This window comes from Lampetra fluviatilis, chromosome 24 (genome assembly GCF_964198595.1).
Source record: "Lampetra fluviatilis chromosome 24, kcLamFluv1.1, whole genome shotgun sequence".
In the NCBI taxonomy this organism is placed as follows: Eukaryota; Metazoa; Chordata; class Hyperoartia; order Petromyzontiformes; family Petromyzontidae; genus Lampetra; species Lampetra fluviatilis.
In genome coordinates, this window is record NC_136298.1 from 4972455 (window position 1) to 4993863 (window position 21409).

Here is a 21409-nt window from a genome sequence, read left to right on the forward strand (position 1 = left end):
CCCCCCTCCTCCCCCTCTACACCACCTTGGCACAGAGCCTGTCGCTTCCCGCCAAACAGAAGGATCCTGTACTGTATTTTCAAATTGTGGGCACACGTGATCCCGTGCCGCTTCCCTTGCAGGAGTAAGGGGGCAACGCCCCCCTTTGCAGGAACTCAGAAACTCGACGGGCGCCCAACACCACTGGGCGGTGGCTTGTTGAGGTTGAGCGTGTGTCTTTTTTTGGTGCGTCTTTTGGGGGGGCGGGGGAAAATAAAATCAAACAAATAAATAGTAACTTGGCAAGACGGCGCTCTGACACAGCGACCCTCTCTCGGTGAACGGTCGCAAAGCGCCGCAACAAGTGAAAGTGCCGACCCGGCCATGGATAAATCCATATAAAAGATGTAAATAAACGTGAAAATGCAGTAAAAGACACAGTAAGTCGTGGGTCTGGTGCTCCTCTGAGTGTGGTTGATTGTATCGCAATAAAAAAGACAGATGCTAACAGTGGGAGTGAGCACGTTGTAAGCAATTATTAATTTCTCCTTTCGAGCTCCCGATTAGGTGAACGAGCAGGAAATGTAACGTGGGAATTGTACATTTACTGCAGTGTGTGTATGTTGAACTTCTTTCACACCGTACATAGCCAACCGTGCTAATCGGAGGTGCGGGGGGGTGGACAACAAACGAAACACAACAAGCAGTTCTAACGAATTGAGTTTCCAATCTGGGTTTAAAAGTGCGTAGCTCCAGTGGCTTCCTAATAACGGAAGAGCGTTCCAGACGGCCGCAGAAGCAGTGATATATTCCAGCAGAGACACGGACGCTGAGAGATGTTAGAAGAGCGAAACGCTTCGAGGTGCGGGTGTGTCCAGCCCTCTCTGTCAATCCACTGCTAGATGAGGGCCTAGACATGCTGTGCGGGTCGTGGCAGTTGTTTGACCATACTTCACCACGCCAGTCAAGTGCGGGGTTGGTGAAGGCGGCGAGCAATAGACCCGGGAGCGCAGAAGCACAGTACAATAATAGAAGTTGCTGCAAAAATGCAGCCCCGCAAGAAGCCTACTTCATGTGCCCTGTTATATGTACACTAGTTGACAGACCTTTAGCAATCCACTGCTGGATGAAGGCCTCCCCGTGCCACGTCGGTCGTGATGTTTGCTTGACCATACTTCACCACGGGCTGGTGAAGGTGGGTGGGTGTTGAGAAGCTCAGTGTCGGTGCAGATATCACTTGCCACCGAGTCAGGAAGCCGAGTTTAGAGTGCAGTGCGCTAACCGCTGTGGCACCGCTCACCTGTACAAGGCTGGACTGTGCACGCCGCTACGGCCCGATCTGTTGTATCTCAACTTGCATGGATACGGGGCGAGGGAGCAGGGTTGTCAAGCCGATTTAAATATAAATCATAAAGCGGCCCCCACTGGCACCACCCCCCCCCCCTCTTATATAAACTGCAGGGCCAGCGAGCCCGGGCTCCTTCGTTCCTACTCTTAGGTTTTTTCGGTAAAGTCACGTAGGTAAAAGTAAAAAATAAAAAAAGAAATAAAATGATAATATTATTAATAAAATAATACTGTTATTTTATTTCTATTATTATTTAATAAGAAAAAAATATAATTTTATTTGTATTTGTATTATTATTTACTTATATTTTTTCCTACGTGACTTTACCGAAAAAACCTAAGAGTATGAATCCTTGCAGTCACGGAACGCTTCAAATCTAGAACTCCTACGTTCCGTTCCCGAATCTTGAGGATCCTTTACGCCCTGGGGCTTGTTGTACGTTATCGGTTTGTCTTTTCCCATTTCTTTTTTGAAATTGCCGCCGTACCCTGGGTTCTTTAATGACGAATGAAAACAACCAAAAAAATCCTTACAACAAAAAATATGTACGGATATAAAAATGGTAAAGTATTGGAATTCCATGGACGGCTGGCTTGAGAGTCAAACATACGAAGCAGTCCGTAGCGACCGGCGTTCAAATCAACCGCACGGTTACACTAGAAACCCCAACGTTCACTCAAAAGCAAAGATATAAATTAAGACTATTTTCTCTCTCTCTCTCGATTCTGCTTTTTTCCTATGTTTTTTTTTGGTACTCCATTACGTGTGACAGAATTAAACCAAGCGCCTCGTCCTTTGCTGGCACGCGTTGTGAGAATGAGAAAAAAACATCATTGATTCCAGAACCTATTTGTGCGAAACCTGTCTCCAAGCCACGCCACGTGACGTTTCATCCCGTGGCTAAAACTATCTTGGACTCAGACTACTCCCTCCCTCCCCACCACCTGAGAAGGATAATTTCCAAGTCTAAACACTCGTTCAGCCCTCTAAGGTTAACCGCGATGATACATTCCTACAATTACCTATCCTGACCTTTCGCTTGGCCAAACTGCCGCGAGGCAAGGTAAGGCACGTCGATTGTAACGACGAGGACAGACGACAATGTCCTTGCGAAAGAGACATTTTCATTCTCGCTTATCATCATCATCATCATCAGCCATTGCCCATCCACGTTGTCTATCCACCATAATACAAAAAGAAAGCACTTCCGATTAGCAAGGTTGGCTACGTACGGTGCGAAAGAAGTTCAACATACATACAAGACTGCCGGATGAAGGCCTCCCCGGGCTAATGCCATCCCGTTACTGGGTCTTGCGCTGCCGCAATCCATCTCGCTTCGCCACGTCACACTTAAACCGTTGCTCCGTCTCCCGGTGTGTTCCCTCCTTTGGCTGCGATTCTGTTCCCCAGCCATGCTGTGTCCTGCCCAAGCTGACTTATTGCTTTCACGGTCTACATAATGCCTCTGACTTGTGTCTGCATCATGGCTGACAATTTGAATAACAAGGCCGGATAATGCGGTCTCGAAAACGACGAGCACGCGGCACAGTGCGCGTCCAGCGTGACGCTGCGATTATGAGCAATGATGATGATATAATGATGAGGATAACGAACTAAATAAGTTGCATCTTCGACGTGAACACCGTTAAACCCCCACACGCTAAAGCGCATCTCAAGCATCCGATTCGTCGCTCAACCGATCCAATAATCGGCAGGAACTCATCCGTCGTTTCAACAGTCGACAAAGCCGCCACTCTTACTCTCGCCACACCTCGCGCCCGCACACACATACATGCACGAACGCACACGCACGCACGCACACACGTACGCACGCACACGCGTACGAACGCATGCACGTGGAGACAGGAATCTTCAGCTTTTTTAAGTGGGTGGCCAAGAAGAGTAATAATAAGACAACGGTGTCCCACTCGAGATTTGTGGCCGTCACGTGACTTGCCGCGGGATCTCTGTGCACCGCGCCACACCTGACATCGTTTTTGAGTCAAAGGCAAAAGCGGCCGATGCGGCCGAGGCAGCCGCAGCAAGGGGGCACATATCCTCCATTGCAGCTGCCCGCCCACCCGCCCGCCCGCCCGCCCCGACTCTCTCCCATCAATCTCGCCCGGGCAAAGGCGTTTGGTGCGGAAAATTTCTACCAGGTGTGAGTGTGTGTGTTCCAGCATGTACCGTAACCGTGCCGGCACGGGCCTTCGGGCAAAAGCTCGTGCGATCCGGTTAGCGGTTTCCCGATGGGCGCGGTTTCTGACGAACGCTATGTTTCCAGTTTGTCCGGAGCAATCGGGCAAAAATTAGGGTCCCGCTAACCACTCCGGCTACGGGGGGGGGGGGTGCAGACGGTAGACCGCAATCGTATTCCGAAGCATAGCCAAGCGCGGCGTGCCGGCGATGAGAACCGAGCTCTTCCTTGCGACCCGCTCCCACGTTGACGCACAGCTCGCCTGCTCTCTCGCTCCACTGCTGGATGGAGCCCTCGCCGCTCAGTGCTGGTCATGCGGGTTTGTTTGACCGTACTTCACCGCCTCATCCGTCCTCCGCGGGTAGCCAGGTTACGGGCGTGAAATGTGGCGATGTTTAAAGGGTGATTAGTGATCATAAAGCCGAAGTTTATTCATGTCGAATCATCAGAATCAGAATATGTGTTTATTCTGGAGGAATCTGATGAGCTATAAAGCTCTTTAACACAGGTGCCCAAGGGCAATAAAAAATGGGGATGGGGGGGGCAGTGTTCATCCTCCAATGGAAATTCCACATTATCATGGCAGAGCCCAGTCCATAAACGAAGCAACCACTTCATTAGGGGACCTCCTGCCAGAAAGGGTAAAACCTATTCTTATCGGGAACAACCACTGTTGGCATCTCACGAGGTAGTGCTGAACCCAGCAGTGTGATACATCGCAGCCGTTGATCAACGATAGCGGTGAGCAAAAAGAATACCGTTGAAATATTCCACTGAAACAAATTGGTGTAACCATTAGAAAGTTTCGCTATAATCCACTCGTAGCACTTCCAGTTGCCAACAGTTGGAGCTGTCACATCCACTCGTACGTAATCCACATTCAGGCAGACAAAGGTCCCCCGTATAGCCTCTGACAGACTGTTGAGGCAAGTGCTGTTAGCGAGGGCCTATGAAGGCTGGCACGGCACAAGAGGGGGTTGGTGGCCAGCACAATGCCCGGCCGCCTTTGATCTTTACAGACTACACCGGCTATTCAATGGAGGCTGAGTCGACTTAGGGGAGGCCCAGGACCGGTTCAGATAATCGTCACTGGTGTTGGCCATGAGCGGGAATCGAACTCGGGTGGCGGTGTTCGTAGCGCAGCGAGCAAACCGCTGTAGTGCTGCTCCCCACAACACACTGACACACACCGAGAATTCAGCCAAAGTTGGAATAGCTGGGGTGGAGCACCCAACTCCTACCTCGCTGCTGCACTCAATACAATTCAACGTAAAGCAGCAGCCAGGGTGATTGATGTTTCAGCGGCGCTCACTGATCCACTGCAGTCACTCGCTCACCAGCGGTCAGACACCTCCTGATTACTCTTCTATGGCTACGACCACGGTTCACTCTGCTTGTGAATTTCACTCGTCGATTTCCCCACCCACGTTGAGGACTCGGTCTGCCAGACACCGACCGTCTGATCTCATCCACACGGTGTTCAACGAACCACACCGCACACTCACCCACTCACTCACCGCACCGCGAGGTCACGCCAACACACTCACACACTCGCACACACTCTCGACCACTCAACAACAACCGCCGTTCACCACTAAGTGGCGGTGATGTCACCACGGTGCTTGTGCCAGGCTAGGCGCACTTTGAGGCCACGTGAAATGTCAAAGGCCTGCTGGCAGGAGGTCATGGGACAGACCCAGGTGCCATGGGTTTATATAATAATAATAACCTTTCTCAATTCGAAGCAACGTGTTACAACACCCTTATCTATCACAACTTGGTGGTGGTCCGCTTAACGTGTTTGGCCTAGGAGCCCTGCGCTCAACAGCTGCTGTGCGCAGTAAAAGTTAAAAAAAGAGACGACGTTTCATCTACAAATCACCAGGGCTAGGACAGCAAGGGAAAGGTCACGGCTGAAATTCCTACCTCTGATCCAGACAAATAAGTGACCACGGCCAATGAAAGACAAGCCATTCGGCGTCTTGAATTTCTTTCCCCCCCCCCGTCTCCGCTACCCACCTTGTGCAGCCGCCGCTCGATTGTGCCGACTGGCATTTGTCGCAGGTGCACGGCTCAGGTTTTTTTGTTGTTGGCGCGTAAATTGAATTCGCGGGACCCATTAAATCCAGACGTAGGCACACGCACGCACGCGCGCGCTCTCTCGGCGGTATGTGTAATGACTTACAGGTGCATGCGCGTACTTGGAGTGAGCAAAGGATTTTTGTTGTTGAATTTTTTTTTATATTAAATAACCCCCCCCCCCACCCGCGCCCCCCCCCGTACCACCTCCCTAAAATTGCTTGGCACACAAAAGGCACTGCCAGTTTGGTTACCAGAAAAAAAAAACTCGGCGGTGAATGCCGGTGCAATCATAACGCTTACCTGCAGAACGGCGTGGCTAGCGCACACACACACACACATGCACGCACGCACACCTGTACACACACACGCACGGACACCTGTACACACACGCACGCGCGTGCACGCGCACCCAGACACGCACCACCTGTGGTTGCACACATGCCGGAGGGGGGGGGGGGCCACGCACGTACACACACACACGAGCGAACGCACCTGCCTTGACACGCGTTTATGTACACGCGCGCACACGCAAGGAGTAATGCCTGTTCTCGTACGAATAGATACGGACACACACAAAGATAAATACCGCCTGTGTAGCCTACATAGACTATTTGGAAAAGTACTGTCAGCAAGCACCGATTAAGGTCGGAAACTGCGCGCCACTGCGCGTTTGGCCAGCACCATGACTGGGCCACCTAAATCTCCCCCGTGCCAATGTTTACACAACATGGAAGGCAATCATTTAGCACTGAGCCGACCTAGTGGAGGCCCAGAACCGATTGACGCTTTCGCCACTTATCTTTGTCTGCGACCGGGAATCGAATTCAAGTCGCCAATTCTGTTTTGCATTATGCTAACCATGACGACACCTTTCCCGCACATGTACTCGCGCGCACACATGCACACACACACACGTGCGTTCACAAACAGCCAAACAAACAACCATGCACAAACACACACGCGCGCGCACACACACCTGCAGCGCACAGCGTAGCAAGCGTAATTTGCAACACGTGTGAGCAATGGTCTTTGAAAGCGTGGCTATGCGTGTGGGTTAGTGCATCGACATGCTGCTGCTGTTTATTTACTGATGTTACTGCTGCCGCTGCCGCTGATGTTACCGCTGATGTGATGTAGCCCACCTGAGGATGCTGGGAATGTATATTTACAAGGCCGGGGTCTCGGGGTCCCAAGCTCATGAAGGGGCGGTTGGTAGGGGGAGTGATGGGCGAGGAGTAAGCTGTTAAGGGGAGGCGACAAGGGCAAAGAAGGGCGAGAGGGGTGGGGGAAGAGGTTTGAAGGATGGGAAGATGTGGGGAGGGAGGGGGAAAGGGGGGGGGTTGGGAGGGTTACGGAGTGCAGGGTGTGTGGGAGAGAGTCGGGGGGGGGGAAGAGCATGGGGGCAGGGGTAAGGAAAGAGGGGACACACATACGTTCATTCAGGAAGTGAAACAATGAATCAAAACAGAGCAGGAAGTTTTAACTGTGAGCAACGGAAGCGAGTTTCCGCATGCGGCGACGAGCGGGCAGGAAAGAGCCTCTGTGTCGCTTTGAGATTAACTTTTTTTCTAAAGATGTTTTTTTGTTGGTTCTTACTTTTAAAACGTATTTTTGTTTAAAAAAAAACAAAATGCCATTCGATAAAAAAATTATAAAAAACATTAAACATTTTTTTCTTTTAAATTGCTAATTTTCGTCGTTAAACGCATTCATTTTTACCCAAATGTACGCAAGACAGTTTTTTTTACGCGTTTTTGCTTCGTTAACGAACGCATGCAACAAAACGCGCTCTTCAATTCAAGCGCTCGTCTTAATGATTGTTTCAGAATGAACCGGTGGGTCCCCCCCGCCTTCCTTGCTAGAAAAAATAATCAACGTTCAAACGGTGAGGGGGGGGGCGAGAGGTAGGGGGAGAGAGTTGAGGACTACATCTCAGGCTAGCGCGGCGTGTAGCTGGTTGCACTCGCAACCAGAACGCGGGTGTCTGCTCGTCACAAACGTGCCGATCATTTCAAGTCCCTGTGAGTAAGTGGGGGGGGGGGGTGTAGCGGTGTGGCACAGCGGTCAGCAATACGAAAAAATAATTCCTCTCGAATCTCGAATCCATGTCACCTGGGTTTTATTCCCGGCCACGGCAAAAACCGTCAGCGGTGGGAGTGATGTCTGAATCAGTCCTGGATTATACCCACCCCTTTCACCAAACCCACACTGACCCAGCAGGGCAAAGTAAAACGAAATTATAAAATTAGAACAAAAATTCTGCCAGGAAAGGCCCACTGAGCTATATGAATCATTTTCGCTAGCGACCTGGCCACAAGTGATAGTTCAACGAAGTGGCTTATCGCGTGCAAATATATAACAGCCAAATACTCTAAACGCACGCCGTTTCTAAATGCGGAGGGAAAAGCCGGAGGACCCGGAGAAAAATCCACGCGGCCACGGGATGAGAGAACATGCAAACTCCAAATATACCGGCATCATCAGGGTCAGGATCAACCCACGACCTGTAAACCAGCCGAGGTTGTCAACATCTCCTAGCCACCGTGGCGGCCCGAGGAATGGCTAAACAACCCCCATGGCCGAGATACGGTGTGGCGAGGCCACCATCCAGCAGTGGTTTGACCAAGCGGCTGTACAAACGCCAGCGACGAGAGTTTCGCAAACAACACAGAACAACCGGCAGGAAAGAGCAGGGCAGATGACTACATCTCTATCGGGCAGCCCTGAGCCAGTGGTGGAAATTACACATTCCCACGGCAGGGGAACACTTCACAGATGCACGCTTGATCTTGTGAAAGGGAGAATTTGGGGAAGAGAAGGTGCGATTTAACTTTTGCTGGGTCTGAACTGAGTTTGAAAACCTTCGCCCCTCCAGCACCACGCCCAGCCACCTCTATCTCCCCAGTGGCGATAATTTGTACACACTGTATAGCAGCCAAATACTCTTAAAAGCACGTTGATTCTAAATGTGGAAGGAAAAACCGGAGGACCCAGAGAAAAATCCACGCGATCATGGGGGGAAAAACACGCGCAAACTCCAAATATACAGCAGCAGGTGTCAGGGTCGGTATCGAACCCACGACCTCCTGTATACCAGGCGAAGTAGTTAACATCTCGCTACCGCGTGACGTCACTCAGTTGGGATCAAACATAGCAAGCAGCTTCACTGCCCCCCTAGGTTGCACAACGCTTGGCAGGACTCAGTGAGGCTGTCCTGGGATAACAAGTGTCAAAATAATAATAAAATTAAAACTATCATCTAGGGCCCAAGTGGCAAGTGGTCACCACACAGGGAGGGGAGTTGTCTCTGTCTCGACGTGTCTGCTCCTCTGTGTGTTTCTGTTTGTGTGTGTACATCTCTTCATGGGTGCTCGCTAACAGCACTTGCTCCAACAGTCTGTCAAAGGGTATAGGGGGGATCTTTGGCTTTGTACAGTCTCTACGTTGCTCTGTGCCTCTGCATTGCTCTGTGTTTGTGTGTCTCTCTGTGGTTCTCTATGCGTCTCTCTGTATTTCTCTGTTTGTGTGTCTGTGTTTATCTCGGTGTCTCTCTGTGTTTTGTGTCTGTGTCTCTCTCTGCGCCACTTCTGTGTCTCTGTGTTTGTGAGTCTGTGTGTCTCTCTCTGCGTCTCTCTGTATTTCTCTGTTTGTGTGTCTGTGTTCATCTCTGTGTCTCTCTGTGTTTTGTGTCTGTGTGTTTTGTGTCTGTGTGTTTTGTGTCTGTGTGTCTCTCTCTGCGTCTCTCTGTATTTCTCTGTTTGTGTGTCTGTGTTTATCTCGGTGTCTCTCTGTGTTTTGTGTCTGTGTCTCTCTCTCTGCGTCTCTCCGCGTTTTCTGTCTTAGTTTGTCTGTGTTTCTCTGTCTCTTTCTGTGCTTCGGCATGTATGCGTGTCTCTCTGTGTTTCTATTTTTCTGCGTCTGTCTCCGTGCTTGTCTCTCTGTGTATGTTTCATCCGATCAGACTCAGTAATCTGTTTCTTTCTCGATGCCTCTCTCTTTCCAAGCTTCACATTTTCGGGAGCTGTAACGTCTTTGCCCCCAGCTTGGCCGCCTTTGCATGCCCACCCCTAACCAACCGCCAGGCCTGCTAACACTGCACACCAACAGGAGAGTGTCTGTACGTTCGTGTGGTCGTGCCTTCGTGCGTGTGTGCGTGGACAGCGCTAGTGTAGCGATTAACACACTGCGCTACGAACCCGGCGACCCGAGCTCGATTCAAGCTCACGGCCAATAACATTGCCGAATATTTTGAATCGGTCCTGGGCCTCCCCTAGGTCGATTCAGCCTCAAATGAGTACCTCAGGCAATGTGTAAACATGACCACCAGGGAGACAAAAAAGGTCGTGTGTGGTGCTGGCCACCCACCGCCTTCGTCTGCCTTGCCGGCCTTCACAGGTGCTGCTCACTAACAGCTCTTGCCTCAACAGCCTGTTAAGGCTATACGGGGGGGATCTTTGTCTTTGTTGCGTGTGTGTAATCGCGAGTCTCGCCAGGGTCACCGACACAGGGCGCAGCTGTTTAGGAGGCATCAGGGCTTCATGTCTCTCTGAACATATTTAGGTTTACTGGTAGACCGGCTTAGGTCGCTACGCGGTTAGCAGGCCACCAGCCACAGCCACAGCCAGAGGCACCCGGGGCGTGGTGCGACGGGCACCATCGCGGTTCTTTTGCCGGCGTGCCAACCGGTAGGTGACAGGAGGCACAGACGACGAGAGCCGTCGGGTGTCGGGGCACCAGAGCGAGGGGGTGAAGTGAGGTGAGCGTGGGGTTAGAGATGGACTGAATGGGATCGGGAGACGGGGGGGGGGGGCGGGGGTGTGGATGGGGACAGAGGAAGCTAGGGGTCGTAGGGGGGATGCGGACTGAATGGAGCCCCTGGGGGTCACCACCCTAATGCTACATACACTGTGTACACTGAACAGCGTGCAACATGCAGAGCCTGAAATGAATTTTAAAAAATCAAAGTTAAAGTTTGCTGCGTTGTGCACAGCCTTCCGTGCCTTGCACTCGGCACTGCTGCATGCCGTGTGACCGCACTGCAGAACAGGTTGCTTGCTATAGGCTGCCGCAGAGGCTACGTGCTGGGTAGTAGAAGGCATTGCAGCGATATCTATTGTTGGAGCGTACACCTATGCCCCCCGCCCACCAAGTCTGTGCACCTCGTCTTCACTGAACCGCATTGGCGAAGTATGGTCAAACAACGTCCACTGCCGACACGGCCGTCCAATCCAGCAGTGGATCGGCGGAAGGGGCTGTAACGTGTGCGTATTGCTGAAATGCTGCACATTGCATTGGGTGTACGTACATGTGTGTGTGAGGGCACGTATCTAAACAGGTGGCAGCCAATACGAGGCACATGCCTCACCCCCCGCCCTCCCCGTTGACCCCTACTGCCCCCCCCCTGCCGCCCCTCCCCTCCCACCGCCTCCACCCCGCAGATATGGAGCAATGAGGTCGGGCCGCGCGTAGGAGCGAGGAGTATCGTTGCATCGCGTGACCATCAGAAGACACGGCAATGGCTTTGGCAGGAGGCCTTCATCCAGCAGTGGATAGATCACGGCTGACGATGATCGATGATGATGCTGAAGTGCACGTGTGTTCACGTAGAGAGTATGGGGCAGATGTGTACAAAACAGGAGAAAAAGTCGTGAACAATTAAATATTTTTGCAAACCCCCCGACTGAGAGGCAGACGCTTTTAGAATGCGCTGTAACAGAATAGAATGAACCCGGGGACAGAATTATACATTGTGTTCATGTTTTAGGCCCATATATGGAGTCATCGGGCGTGGATTTGCCCGTATAAGGAACGGAAGTCGACCGATTTTAAGGATACAAAGCTTGATCCATACTTGATCCAGGCTCGAACACATAGCTGTAATATTTTTTTTAGGTTAAAGTGATTCCTGTCACATTATTTATGGATCTAAAGAGATGATTCGTGGATCGGAAAAGCCCACATTAGGCCGCACCTTGACGCTGATTGGATTTCTTCCACATTAACATAATTGATCATTCATTCTGTCGCGAATTTTATCCTGTTACAGCGCAATTGCAAATGTTATACTGCTGACGAGTCACTGACGAACAAGCGGAAGGGACAGCACGGGACGGGATGGACGTGTCTGACGGGTTAGACGCTTTCCCACGCGCGTGGAAAGCGTAAAAAAAAATAAAAAAGAGAGAGAGAGAAAAACCCCCACGCAAATTGGTGAATGGATTTACTATCGGTTAATCCGGAGGCCCGTGCATCAATTCGTTCTCATTGAGAGCCACTTACACGGAATCGATCCGCCGAAACTTTGCGTCTCGATTACATCGATGTCTGCCCTCGCTCCGCGACCACCACCGGGACGGGATTTTTTTAAATTTCCAAATCATTGCGAGTAATTTCCAAATTTGGCAAATTTGGACCGTGACCAGCAAAGGGACCCCCCCCCCCCTCTTCCGAGTCCTAAGCAGCTGCAGACCTCGCTGTTGGGTTGATCGCTTTGTTTCTGCGTTGCTCCGTGTTTCTCTGCGTTGCTCGTCGCTCTGTGACTGTGCATTGCTCTGCATTGCTGCACGTTGCTCTGTGTTTCTGTGTATTGTTCTGCGTGGCTCTGTGTTCCTGTGCTACTATGTGTTGTGCTCTGTTATTGCGCATTACTCTGTGTCACTGCACATCGTTCTGCGTTGCTACGCATTGCTCTACGACGCTCTACGTTGCCCTACGCTGCTATGTGTTGCGCATTGCTCTGTGTTGCTCTAGACACAGCACGTGGACAACGGGGGGACGCCAGTGTTGACTCAATGGTCTCCGCTAACGCACAGCGATTCTTGTGCGTGCGTGAGGTGGGCTTGCTGCGGTATCATCTTCACGATGCGATATTACATTTTGCAATATGACGTTGATGGCGAGATCGGTTTGCCATCATTATGATTGTAATTAGCATTTTAATTTGCCTTGTTTTTGCACTTTGCCGTAATTCCAGTGTAAATAGAGATCCCGTAACGGTTCTTCAACCGGCGTTTGCTCAACGCAACCTTGCCATGAGTGCGCTCATCGTCACAACTATAAAACTAAACTATGTTTTGTTTACGAGGTAAGGCCCACTGAGCTCTTTTTCAGAAGCGACCTGGCCACAAAGGAAAGCTCAATGACGTGGCTTATCACGTGCAAATGTATAGCAGCCAAATACTCTTAAACGCACGTTGATTCTAAATGTGGAGGGAAAAAACCGGAGGACCCGGAGAAAAATGCACGCGACCATGGGGATAGAGAGACACGCAACCTCCAAATATAGAGCAGGCGTGAGGGTGAGGACCGAACCCACGACTTCCTGTATACCAGGCGAGGTAGTTAACATCTCTCCACCGCGAAGCCTTCACCCAGCAGTGGATCGACAAAAAGAACCCTCCGACACGTGCCGAAACCGCGGTCACGCACGAGTGCCGTGGAGCGAGGAGGAGGAAGAAGAAAAATAAACGATGAGCACAACGAGTGTTTGATAGTCGATGCGCCCTACGCCAAGGATATTCGCAATAATAACAGCAACACCAAGATTGCTAATGACAGGGCGAGTGTGCGAGCGAGCGCAGTCGCTCGCTAAAAATAACGCGCGCAAATGACATCTGCGATCACGATCATTGTAATAATAATGGTAATGGCATCTCGTGCAAACAATTAAATTCGGTCTACTCAAACATCCCTTTGATCGTTGGGCATATTTTGTTCCGTGGCCGGGTAATGGGACTTTGATATTTGACGCTGCTCTTCTCTGACGAGCGTCTAAGAGGTCCCTGGTGGTGGGAACCCAGCCCACCGGCGCGTCGCGATCGCCTGTCGTTCAAGTACCTGCGAGCTACGGGTGGAGGGCATCAACTGCGTTAATTGTTGTAACTGCGTTAATTGTTGTAACAGTGTCTCTATGTACGGTACGCTGAACTTCTTTCGGCACAGCGTACGTAGCCAACCCGTGCTCTCTTCAAGACTTTAAAGCAATTGACAACGACGGGTGACCCTGTCCGATCACAAGGTCTCCCCCCCACCTCACGCCCCCCCCACCCCCCATGCCATATCGTACTTCGCCAAGCCGGTTGGTAATCGCTTGGTGAAGATTGGGACCCAGGACCGCTTGAAATGTCGCTCGGTCACTGATGTTAAGCCGCGGCCGGCGACTGAACCCAGGTTGCAGGCTTCAGAGCGCAGTGCACGAAGCCAATACACTGCCGCTACCAGCTGGCTTGAACGCCTGAATCTGAAATTGTCGTTTTTGCTCTACGTCTACATCAGCAGCCGTAAGACAGCGGAAAGAAGAAGTCCAGTACAAACGCAGACGCAGACAAACACACACAGACGCACAAGCACAGGCCCACAAATAAAAACACATCATAGGCACAGACAAACGACCAACACCCGCACATGCACGGACACAAACAGACATGGCGCAAGCACACAAATACAATCGTACACAATCGCACAAACTCACACACAAATACACAACAAACCCAACCACACATACACCCACTCAAATAAAAAAAAGTATTCCCGTATAGCCTGTTGTGGTAAGTATTGTCAACATTAAGATGCAACACACGTACAAAAAACGCACATCCCCATATAGCCTTGAACAGTGCTGTTAGTGAGCATCTATGAAGGCCAGCACGGCACACGAGGGGGTGGGTGGCCAGCACCACACCTGGCCACCTCTATCTACCAAGTGCTGAAGTGTACACACTGCACCAGGTACTCGTTATTAAAGCTGGTCAAACCTAGGAGAGCCCCAGGACCGGTTCAAGTATTCATCACCGATATTGGCCATGAGCGGGAGTCGAACTCGAGTTGCCGTGTTCGCAGAGCAGCGCGTTAACCACTGCGCCACTCCTATCCACCAATCAGAGTATGTTGAACTTCTTTGGCGCCGTACGTAGCCAACCGTGCTAATCGGAGGTGCGGGAAATATGGACGCACGTGCTCGCTCGCACACTGGCGCATACACACACGAGCGGCCACTTGCACAAAGAAGCCGGCCGGCAGATGAGTTTCTCTACCCGGGGGGGTCACCGTCTCAAAGGTAGCCGGGCGAGGCAATCGCAGAGAGAGCGTCCCTCTCGCTGCCCCGGTGAGAGAGAGAGAGAGCGTCGCCCTCCCTGCCCCGGTGAGAGAGAGAGAGAGCGTCGCCCTCCCTGCCCCGGTGAGAGAGAGAGAGCGTCGCCCTCCCTGCCCCGGTGAGAGAGAGAGAGAGCGTCGCCCTCCCTGCCCCGGTGAGAGAGAGAGAGAGCGTCGCCCTCCCTGCCCCGGTGAGAGAGAGAGAGAGCGTCGCCCTCCCTGCCCCGGTGAGAGAGAGAGAGAGCGTCGCCCTCCCTGCCCCGGTGAGAGAGAGAGAGCGTCGCCCTCCCTGCCCCGGTGAGAGAGAGAGCGTCGCCCTCCCTGCCCCGGTGAGAGAGAGAGAGCGTCGCCCTCCCTGCCCCGGTGAGAGAGAGAGAGAGCGTCGCCCTCGCTGCCCCGGTGAGGGGGCAGCGAGAGAGAGCGTCCCTCTCGCTGCCCCGGTGAGAGAGAGAGCGTCGCCCTCGCTGCCCCGGTGAGAGGGGCAGCGCCGTCCCTCGCCGCGGTGGTCACACCCAGGCGCCCGCACCCAACGGGGATCGGCGGTTTCAGGGCGGAATAAAAAAAAAGCGAGCAACTCTCTCTCTCTCGCTCTCCCGGGAAAGCCGTAAATATTGACCGGTTTTCTCCGCAGTGGGGTTAAACTCGCCGGGTCCTGAATGATAATGGAGTTCTTGACAGGCCACGCGGCGGGGCGAGCTTTGCCCGTGAACCCAAATCTCCACGTGCGTCACCACCACCATCACGATCATCATCGTAAAGTTCACCGTCGTCGGCCATGATCAATCCACTTCTGGATAAACGCCTCCACCCCAGGCCGTCGCCATCTCCTCGCGGTGCCGCCATGCGACATGCGACTGCGGTGCGAGCCTATTTCATCGTTCTATCTCCGCAGCGGACGCGGGGCCCTCGACTCTCCCGACGCGTTCCATTCCTTCGGCTGCCACTCCGCCGCTATTATTCTCGACCGCGGGTCATCGTGCCCCCACCCCGGCCGTTACGTGTCCTGGCCCGATCCCCGAGCTAGTTTCAACGACATCCTTCACCTGCGACATGTTTCTAATCTCCAACCCGCGTGCCCCCCTCTCTGAATGTACACTGGAGCATGCACACCTGAGATATTTCATCCGAGGCATTTAGAACGTCGTATAAAACTACAGCAATGCCCTGCGCAATGTCAGAAACTGATACGCCAATTCTCACACTCTCTTATTAAGGATTCTACGCTCATAGACAGAATAATGCACGCAGGCTGGAAACAAATAAGCATAATTAACAGAAGGCGATTTTATAGATGGCACAAGTATGGTGATGTCACGTGACACGCAAGGCATGATGGGGGGGACCGATTAGCGTATATTCTAACCGGACACTGCGTGGTTTTGAGAAAAGGCCACATCGTGGCAACTGAGAAAATATTCGCGGGTTTGGTCTTACAGTGGAGAAGGTGGCGGAGATCCTGCGGTCACCACCGTACCACCGCCAACCCCTGCACTGAGCCAGAGCAAAGAAGCATGGCCTAACCCCCCACTCCAACAACCCCACACAGCGTCGTTGAGAGGCCCTCATCCAGCAGTGGAGTGACAATAGGGCGATGGGTGTACGTGCGGACAGCAGGAGCCCCCCACCCCTCCCCCGCACTGAGCCACACATCCGCCGCGTGCGTGAGAGAGAAAGTCCGCCGAGGTCGGAGGTCGTGGCTGACCGGCGCGCCCGGGGGAAGTTCTAGATCGTCGCGCTCATCTCCGTTTTACGCTTTGTGGCTTTTTTTTTTTGACAAAGGATGCCACCCCAGATCATTCACCCCCGCGGTGTCTGGCACGCGATCCTCGCTGGGGAGAGTTGAGTCGAGTTATTTTTTTTAAATCAGACATTAAGAGCACTGGCTATGCCTATTCGCCGTCAGTCCCCGCGATAAAATCGGAAGTAAAAATGCGAACGCAAGCGATGCCGTGGCTCTTCTTTGGAATTTGTTGTAAAGCCACGACGATCGATGACGTCGGTAAAGGCGCAGACCTGCAACTGCTCGCTCACGCCACTGTCAGCAGAAGGGCCCTCCGCTAGAGGGAGCTCCATAAAGCCTCTCGAAATGTACTCGCGTACACGTTACTACTTTCAGCGGGTATTTTATTATCCTTCGTCAATATTTTTGAATTTCCACCGTTTTTTTTGCCAGGGTAAAGGCACAGCCCTGCATGTGCCTTGCCCACACCACTGCTGGCGGAAGCGACCTCCTCTCGAGAGGCAGCTCTAGAAAGCATCCCTCGAGGGTAGTTTGTGGCCTGGGTACTCAGAAGAGACAGGAGTAGCCACACTGAATCCCAGCACTCACGGACCTGCCGGTCGACCAACCGCGGTCTGCACCCACTGGGCGAACGGTGGTGCGGATGAGGTGATTGAAGGAATGTCCCATTGTTTGGTAAAGTTGAAAAACAACAATTACTTACACCGCTTAGCTTCATCAAACGTTTGGGGCGACTGCGATCGTGAAGGCTTCCACCCCGCCACGAGGTTTATGCAAAAAAAGTGGACGTCAGCGTCAGCAGCAGCAGCAGCCTTGTTTTCACGGAGGCCACGTGGTGGGAAAGCAAAGTGTGGGTTTCAAGCGCTGGAAGGAACGGTGGCCAAGCCTACTAAGTGCCGAGGGAGGGGCAGCTCAAGCGGGGAGAGCGCGCTCAGGAGATGGAGAAACGAAATCGGCTCACGTTGCAGGCGCTCCGGATTGCTACATCGCGAGGCCCTGTGAGAGACTATCTTTACGAAACGATTTGTTTTTATTTTACCAGGTGTAAGCGCCCCACTGAGCTGTGTAGCTCTTTTTCAGAAGCGACCTGGCCAACACAAATGATAGCTCAGGCAAAGTGGCTTATCATCACGTGGAAATGTGTAGCAGCCAAATACTTGAAACGCAAGTTTCTAAACGTGGAGGGGAAAAAAACCGGAGGACCCTGAGAAAAATGTACGCGAACACGGGGAGAACATGCAGACACAAAATATACAGCAAGCGCCAGGGTCGGGATCGAACCCACGACCTCCTGTATATCAGGCGAGGGAGTTAACATCTCACCACTACGGTGCCCGAGACGGTGACGGCTTGGGGAGGCCTGCATCCAGCAGTGGATTGACCATGACCCATGATGATAATAATAATGATGGTGCAATATGTACAATGTTTTAGCCCACCAAAAACGCAAAGGGTGAAGAAAACACAAAAGGGAACTTGTAAAGTAGATTCCACGCTCGCCGTTAGCTTTGCTCGAGATATGAATCCCCTCCCCCCACCATGACAGGAAGAATCAAACAAGAATAAGCTTCAAGCCTATATTGGGCCAATTCTGTCATCGCACCTGCACAAAATATTCACGTGATATATATTAATTGCGCCGACATCAGGGGTCACTGTTAAACTAAAATCTAATAAGTGTGAATTTGCACGCTTTTAATAGCCCATTTGCAAAATGTTGCACCAGCTCTGGTGTATATTTGCAAGCGTGTGTGTGCGCGCGTGCGGTGTGCATGCGCGTGCGTGCACCAATTAATTGACCTGTGCGGCACCTGGGATCCCGATTCACGTGTCGTTGCTGGCAAATATTCCCCCCGCCACCCCCCCACCTCCCCATTTCATCAAAATTTTTGGCAAAAGCGCGCCGGTGAGACCCGCCGCATTGGCGAAGCGGGGAGGAACGCAGAGCGGGTGCGGCTATCGAAAGTGCGTAGGCGGTGCAACTGCACCGAGGGCCCTCGGAGGGGCCGAAAGAACCCCTTGGGGTGCCACGCTCCTCGTAGAGGGGGTGCAACTTGAATAAAGATCCCTGACAGTTCGTTGGGCAACGTTGCAACCAGGGCCCAGCGCAAAGCCCAACGATGCCACTGCCGAGTCGGCAAAGGTATTGGCGAGTTAGCGGGCGGACGAGCGAACGGGTGGGCAGGTGGGTGGGCGGACGAGCGAGCGAGCGGGTGGGCGGGTGAGCAAACAGGGTGGGTGGTGGATGCTACTCACTGGGCGACGTCGGGGAGGGCGTGCCTCCGTCGCTGCTCGTGCTGATGGGCTTCGTATCGGTCACCGACATGGGCAGGGGCACGGGCCTCGGCATCGGCGGTGGAGGGGGCGGCAGCATGGACGTCGGGAAGAGTGCGGACGTCACCTTGGCTTGGCCCCCACCGCCGGGCTAAAGTTCGGGGGGGGGGGGAAGGGAGAGAGGGGCGATCGATGGATAGAGGAGATCAGAATCAGAATTATTTTTTCAGAATCAGAATATGTATTTATACTGTAGGGATCCGATGAGCTATGAAGCTCTTCTTCACAGATGCACCAGTAGGGACACGGGGTAAGGATGTCACAACAACAAACAGTACAACAAGACGACATGGTAGTGCAGAGTACGGGAAAGGCAAACAAATCACCCAAACACATACAAGTAAAAGTAAAACCATCACCATCCTACCAGGCAAAGCCTGGCCACTAATGATAGCTCAACAAAGTGGCTTATCGCGCGGAAATTTACAGCAGCAAAATGAGGTAGATGGAGATGGACAGGCAAGCAGCGGCTTTACAAGCCGACAGGCAGAAGGACAAATGGGCGAGGCAGATGAAAGGATGGACGGAGAGACGAACAAGGAAGTTGGGTACGGTCGGCAGATAGCCAGAGAGGCAGATGCGCGCGCAGAAAAGGGACACGGGTTTCCATGGACCGGTTGACTTGAGAATGCACACGCACGTACTCAATGCTGACTCTGTAGCGGATAAGGCATTCTCTAAACCAGGAGGCATGGCCTAGGGATGAACAATGAAAAGATTTAGAGCATCCACAACTCTGTTGCCACTTTTGGGCGGCAAAACCCCAGCGCATGTCACGGAAATCGGAATATCTCGTCACATCCGGCCTTAGCGGCTCGACCGCAGAGTGGCTCGCGATCCGAAGGTCGCAAGTTCAAGTCCTGGGTTGGGGTTGCCACAGTCCATCATCCCCGCTGGGGGTTGATAAAGCGAGTACCAATTTGTTGGGGAAGTTGACGTGCCCCCTGCCATTGGAATGTGCAAATTTCCACCACAGCAGCAGGAAGTCACTTTGAATTGTATTGTTCGTCTGGAAGAAGGGGTTAGCTGCAGGTGAATACACGCTTTGTCTCGAGTGGTGTGTGTATGCGGGCAAAGGGGAAATTCTGATATAACCACACTACGTTGAATATAAGCACACACACACGTGGCCTTACTCCCAAGGGGTGTTTCTGTATCCAGCATCTCCTGCGCACATTTAGGTGGGAAGCAGGGAGGGGGGCAAACCGGATATTTGTTCAGAGCTCCACAAACTCCAGAGGGGCCCCATGATAAAAAAAAAACATGTTATATAAAGAAAACAAGTACTGTTTATTCCTGTTATCAATTCAATGGGAGAAATATAAACACTACGACGATTATTCGTTGCTGGTTTATTCGATTGTCTCAATTCCATCCTCGAGTTGTCTCCGGCCAGCGGCAAATATTCTCCTGCCCCCACACTTCCGATTAGCAGGTAAGTATGTGTGTTGCATTTCTCCCATTGAATTGATAATAGGAATGAACAGGACTTGTTTTCTTTATATAACATGTTTTTTTTTATCATGGGCCCCTTTGTGGAGTTTTTGAAGCTCTGAACAAATATTCGGAAGTCGCGTGCATACACATACGCACGTACACTTACGCACGTACACATACGTACGTGTGTGTACGTACACATACGCACGTACACATACGCACGTGTGTGTACGTACACATATGCACGTACACATACACACGTACACGTACGTACACATACGCACGTACACGTACGTACGTACACATACACACGTGTACATACACATACACACGTGTACGTGTGTGTACGTACACACGTGTACGTACACATACGCACGTACACGTACATATGTGTACGTGCGTTGTGGGCTCTGCGATTTCGCACTCCCCCCCCCCCCCCCCACTGGCGTGCGAAAGGTGGGTGGGTGGGGGGGCGTCACGCGCACGTCCGATGCAAAGACAGCAACGGGGAGTGGGCAGCACTTACTTTAATATGAACGTCACGTGGAGGGAATGGTCGCGCGTGCGTCGGGCATGTGAATTGGAGATTGAATCTTTTGCAGACGTGGTCGAAACTCAATTACCATTCACATGCGCGGCCAAATAATCAATGGATCGCGAGGCGGAGGTCACACGCGGCAAAAAAAAAATACCGCCCCGCGCCTGAGGCATTGTTTATTAGTGTACTCGATAAAGTGAAGGCTGTTAATCCTGAATGCCTCACCGCTTTTTGCTATTGTTATAGTCGTCGCTTTGTTAATTGTAAATTAACTTAAGGATTGACACTTCCCCCCCCCCCCACCACGCGTGTACATTAGAGAATTACATTTTATCGGCCTAGTTAATAATAAAAAATGCAGCCTATCACGATTGCACTTGTTTCATTGACATCAATCCCATTTGTCTATGCCGCAGGAGTGGTGGGATGGCACGTGCAAAACATTTGCAGTTCGGGGCCAGGAATAAGCATTTGAAATCAAAAGTTACGTATATATTGGTCTCTTTTGTCTTACCAATTCGTTCCAAATTCTGCCATCGGCACCATGCCACGGTACAAAGAATCCGTTAGGGAATCTCTTTCACGGAACTTCTCCCAAAAAGTCCTTCAAGTCATCGCTTTGTCCTCTGTGCAGCAAGGGGGTGCGCAGTTTCCCACACACTC

General features: G+C 51.9%; 1 protein-coding gene across 11 annotated transcripts in view; it reads right to left on the minus strand.

Moving 5' to 3' along the window:
- LOC144941091 (nuclear factor 1 A-type-like) overlaps window positions 1-21409 on the minus strand; it is a 384067-nt gene that overhangs the window by 27823 nt on the left and 334835 nt on the right. For 9 of the 11 annotated variants that reach the window (XM_078867567.1, XM_078867556.1, XM_078867559.1 and 6 more), the window contains 2 exons: window positions 18694-18862; window positions 6749-6846 (listed from right to left, as the gene is read on the minus strand). In XM_078867567.1, the coding sequence (XP_078723693.1) occupies window positions 6749-6846; window positions 18694-18862 (267 nt within the window). The remainder of the gene's footprint in view (window positions 1-6748; window positions 6847-18693; window positions 18863-21409) is intronic. The other 2 variants (XM_078867566.1, XM_078867560.1) reach the window with 1 other exon arrangement.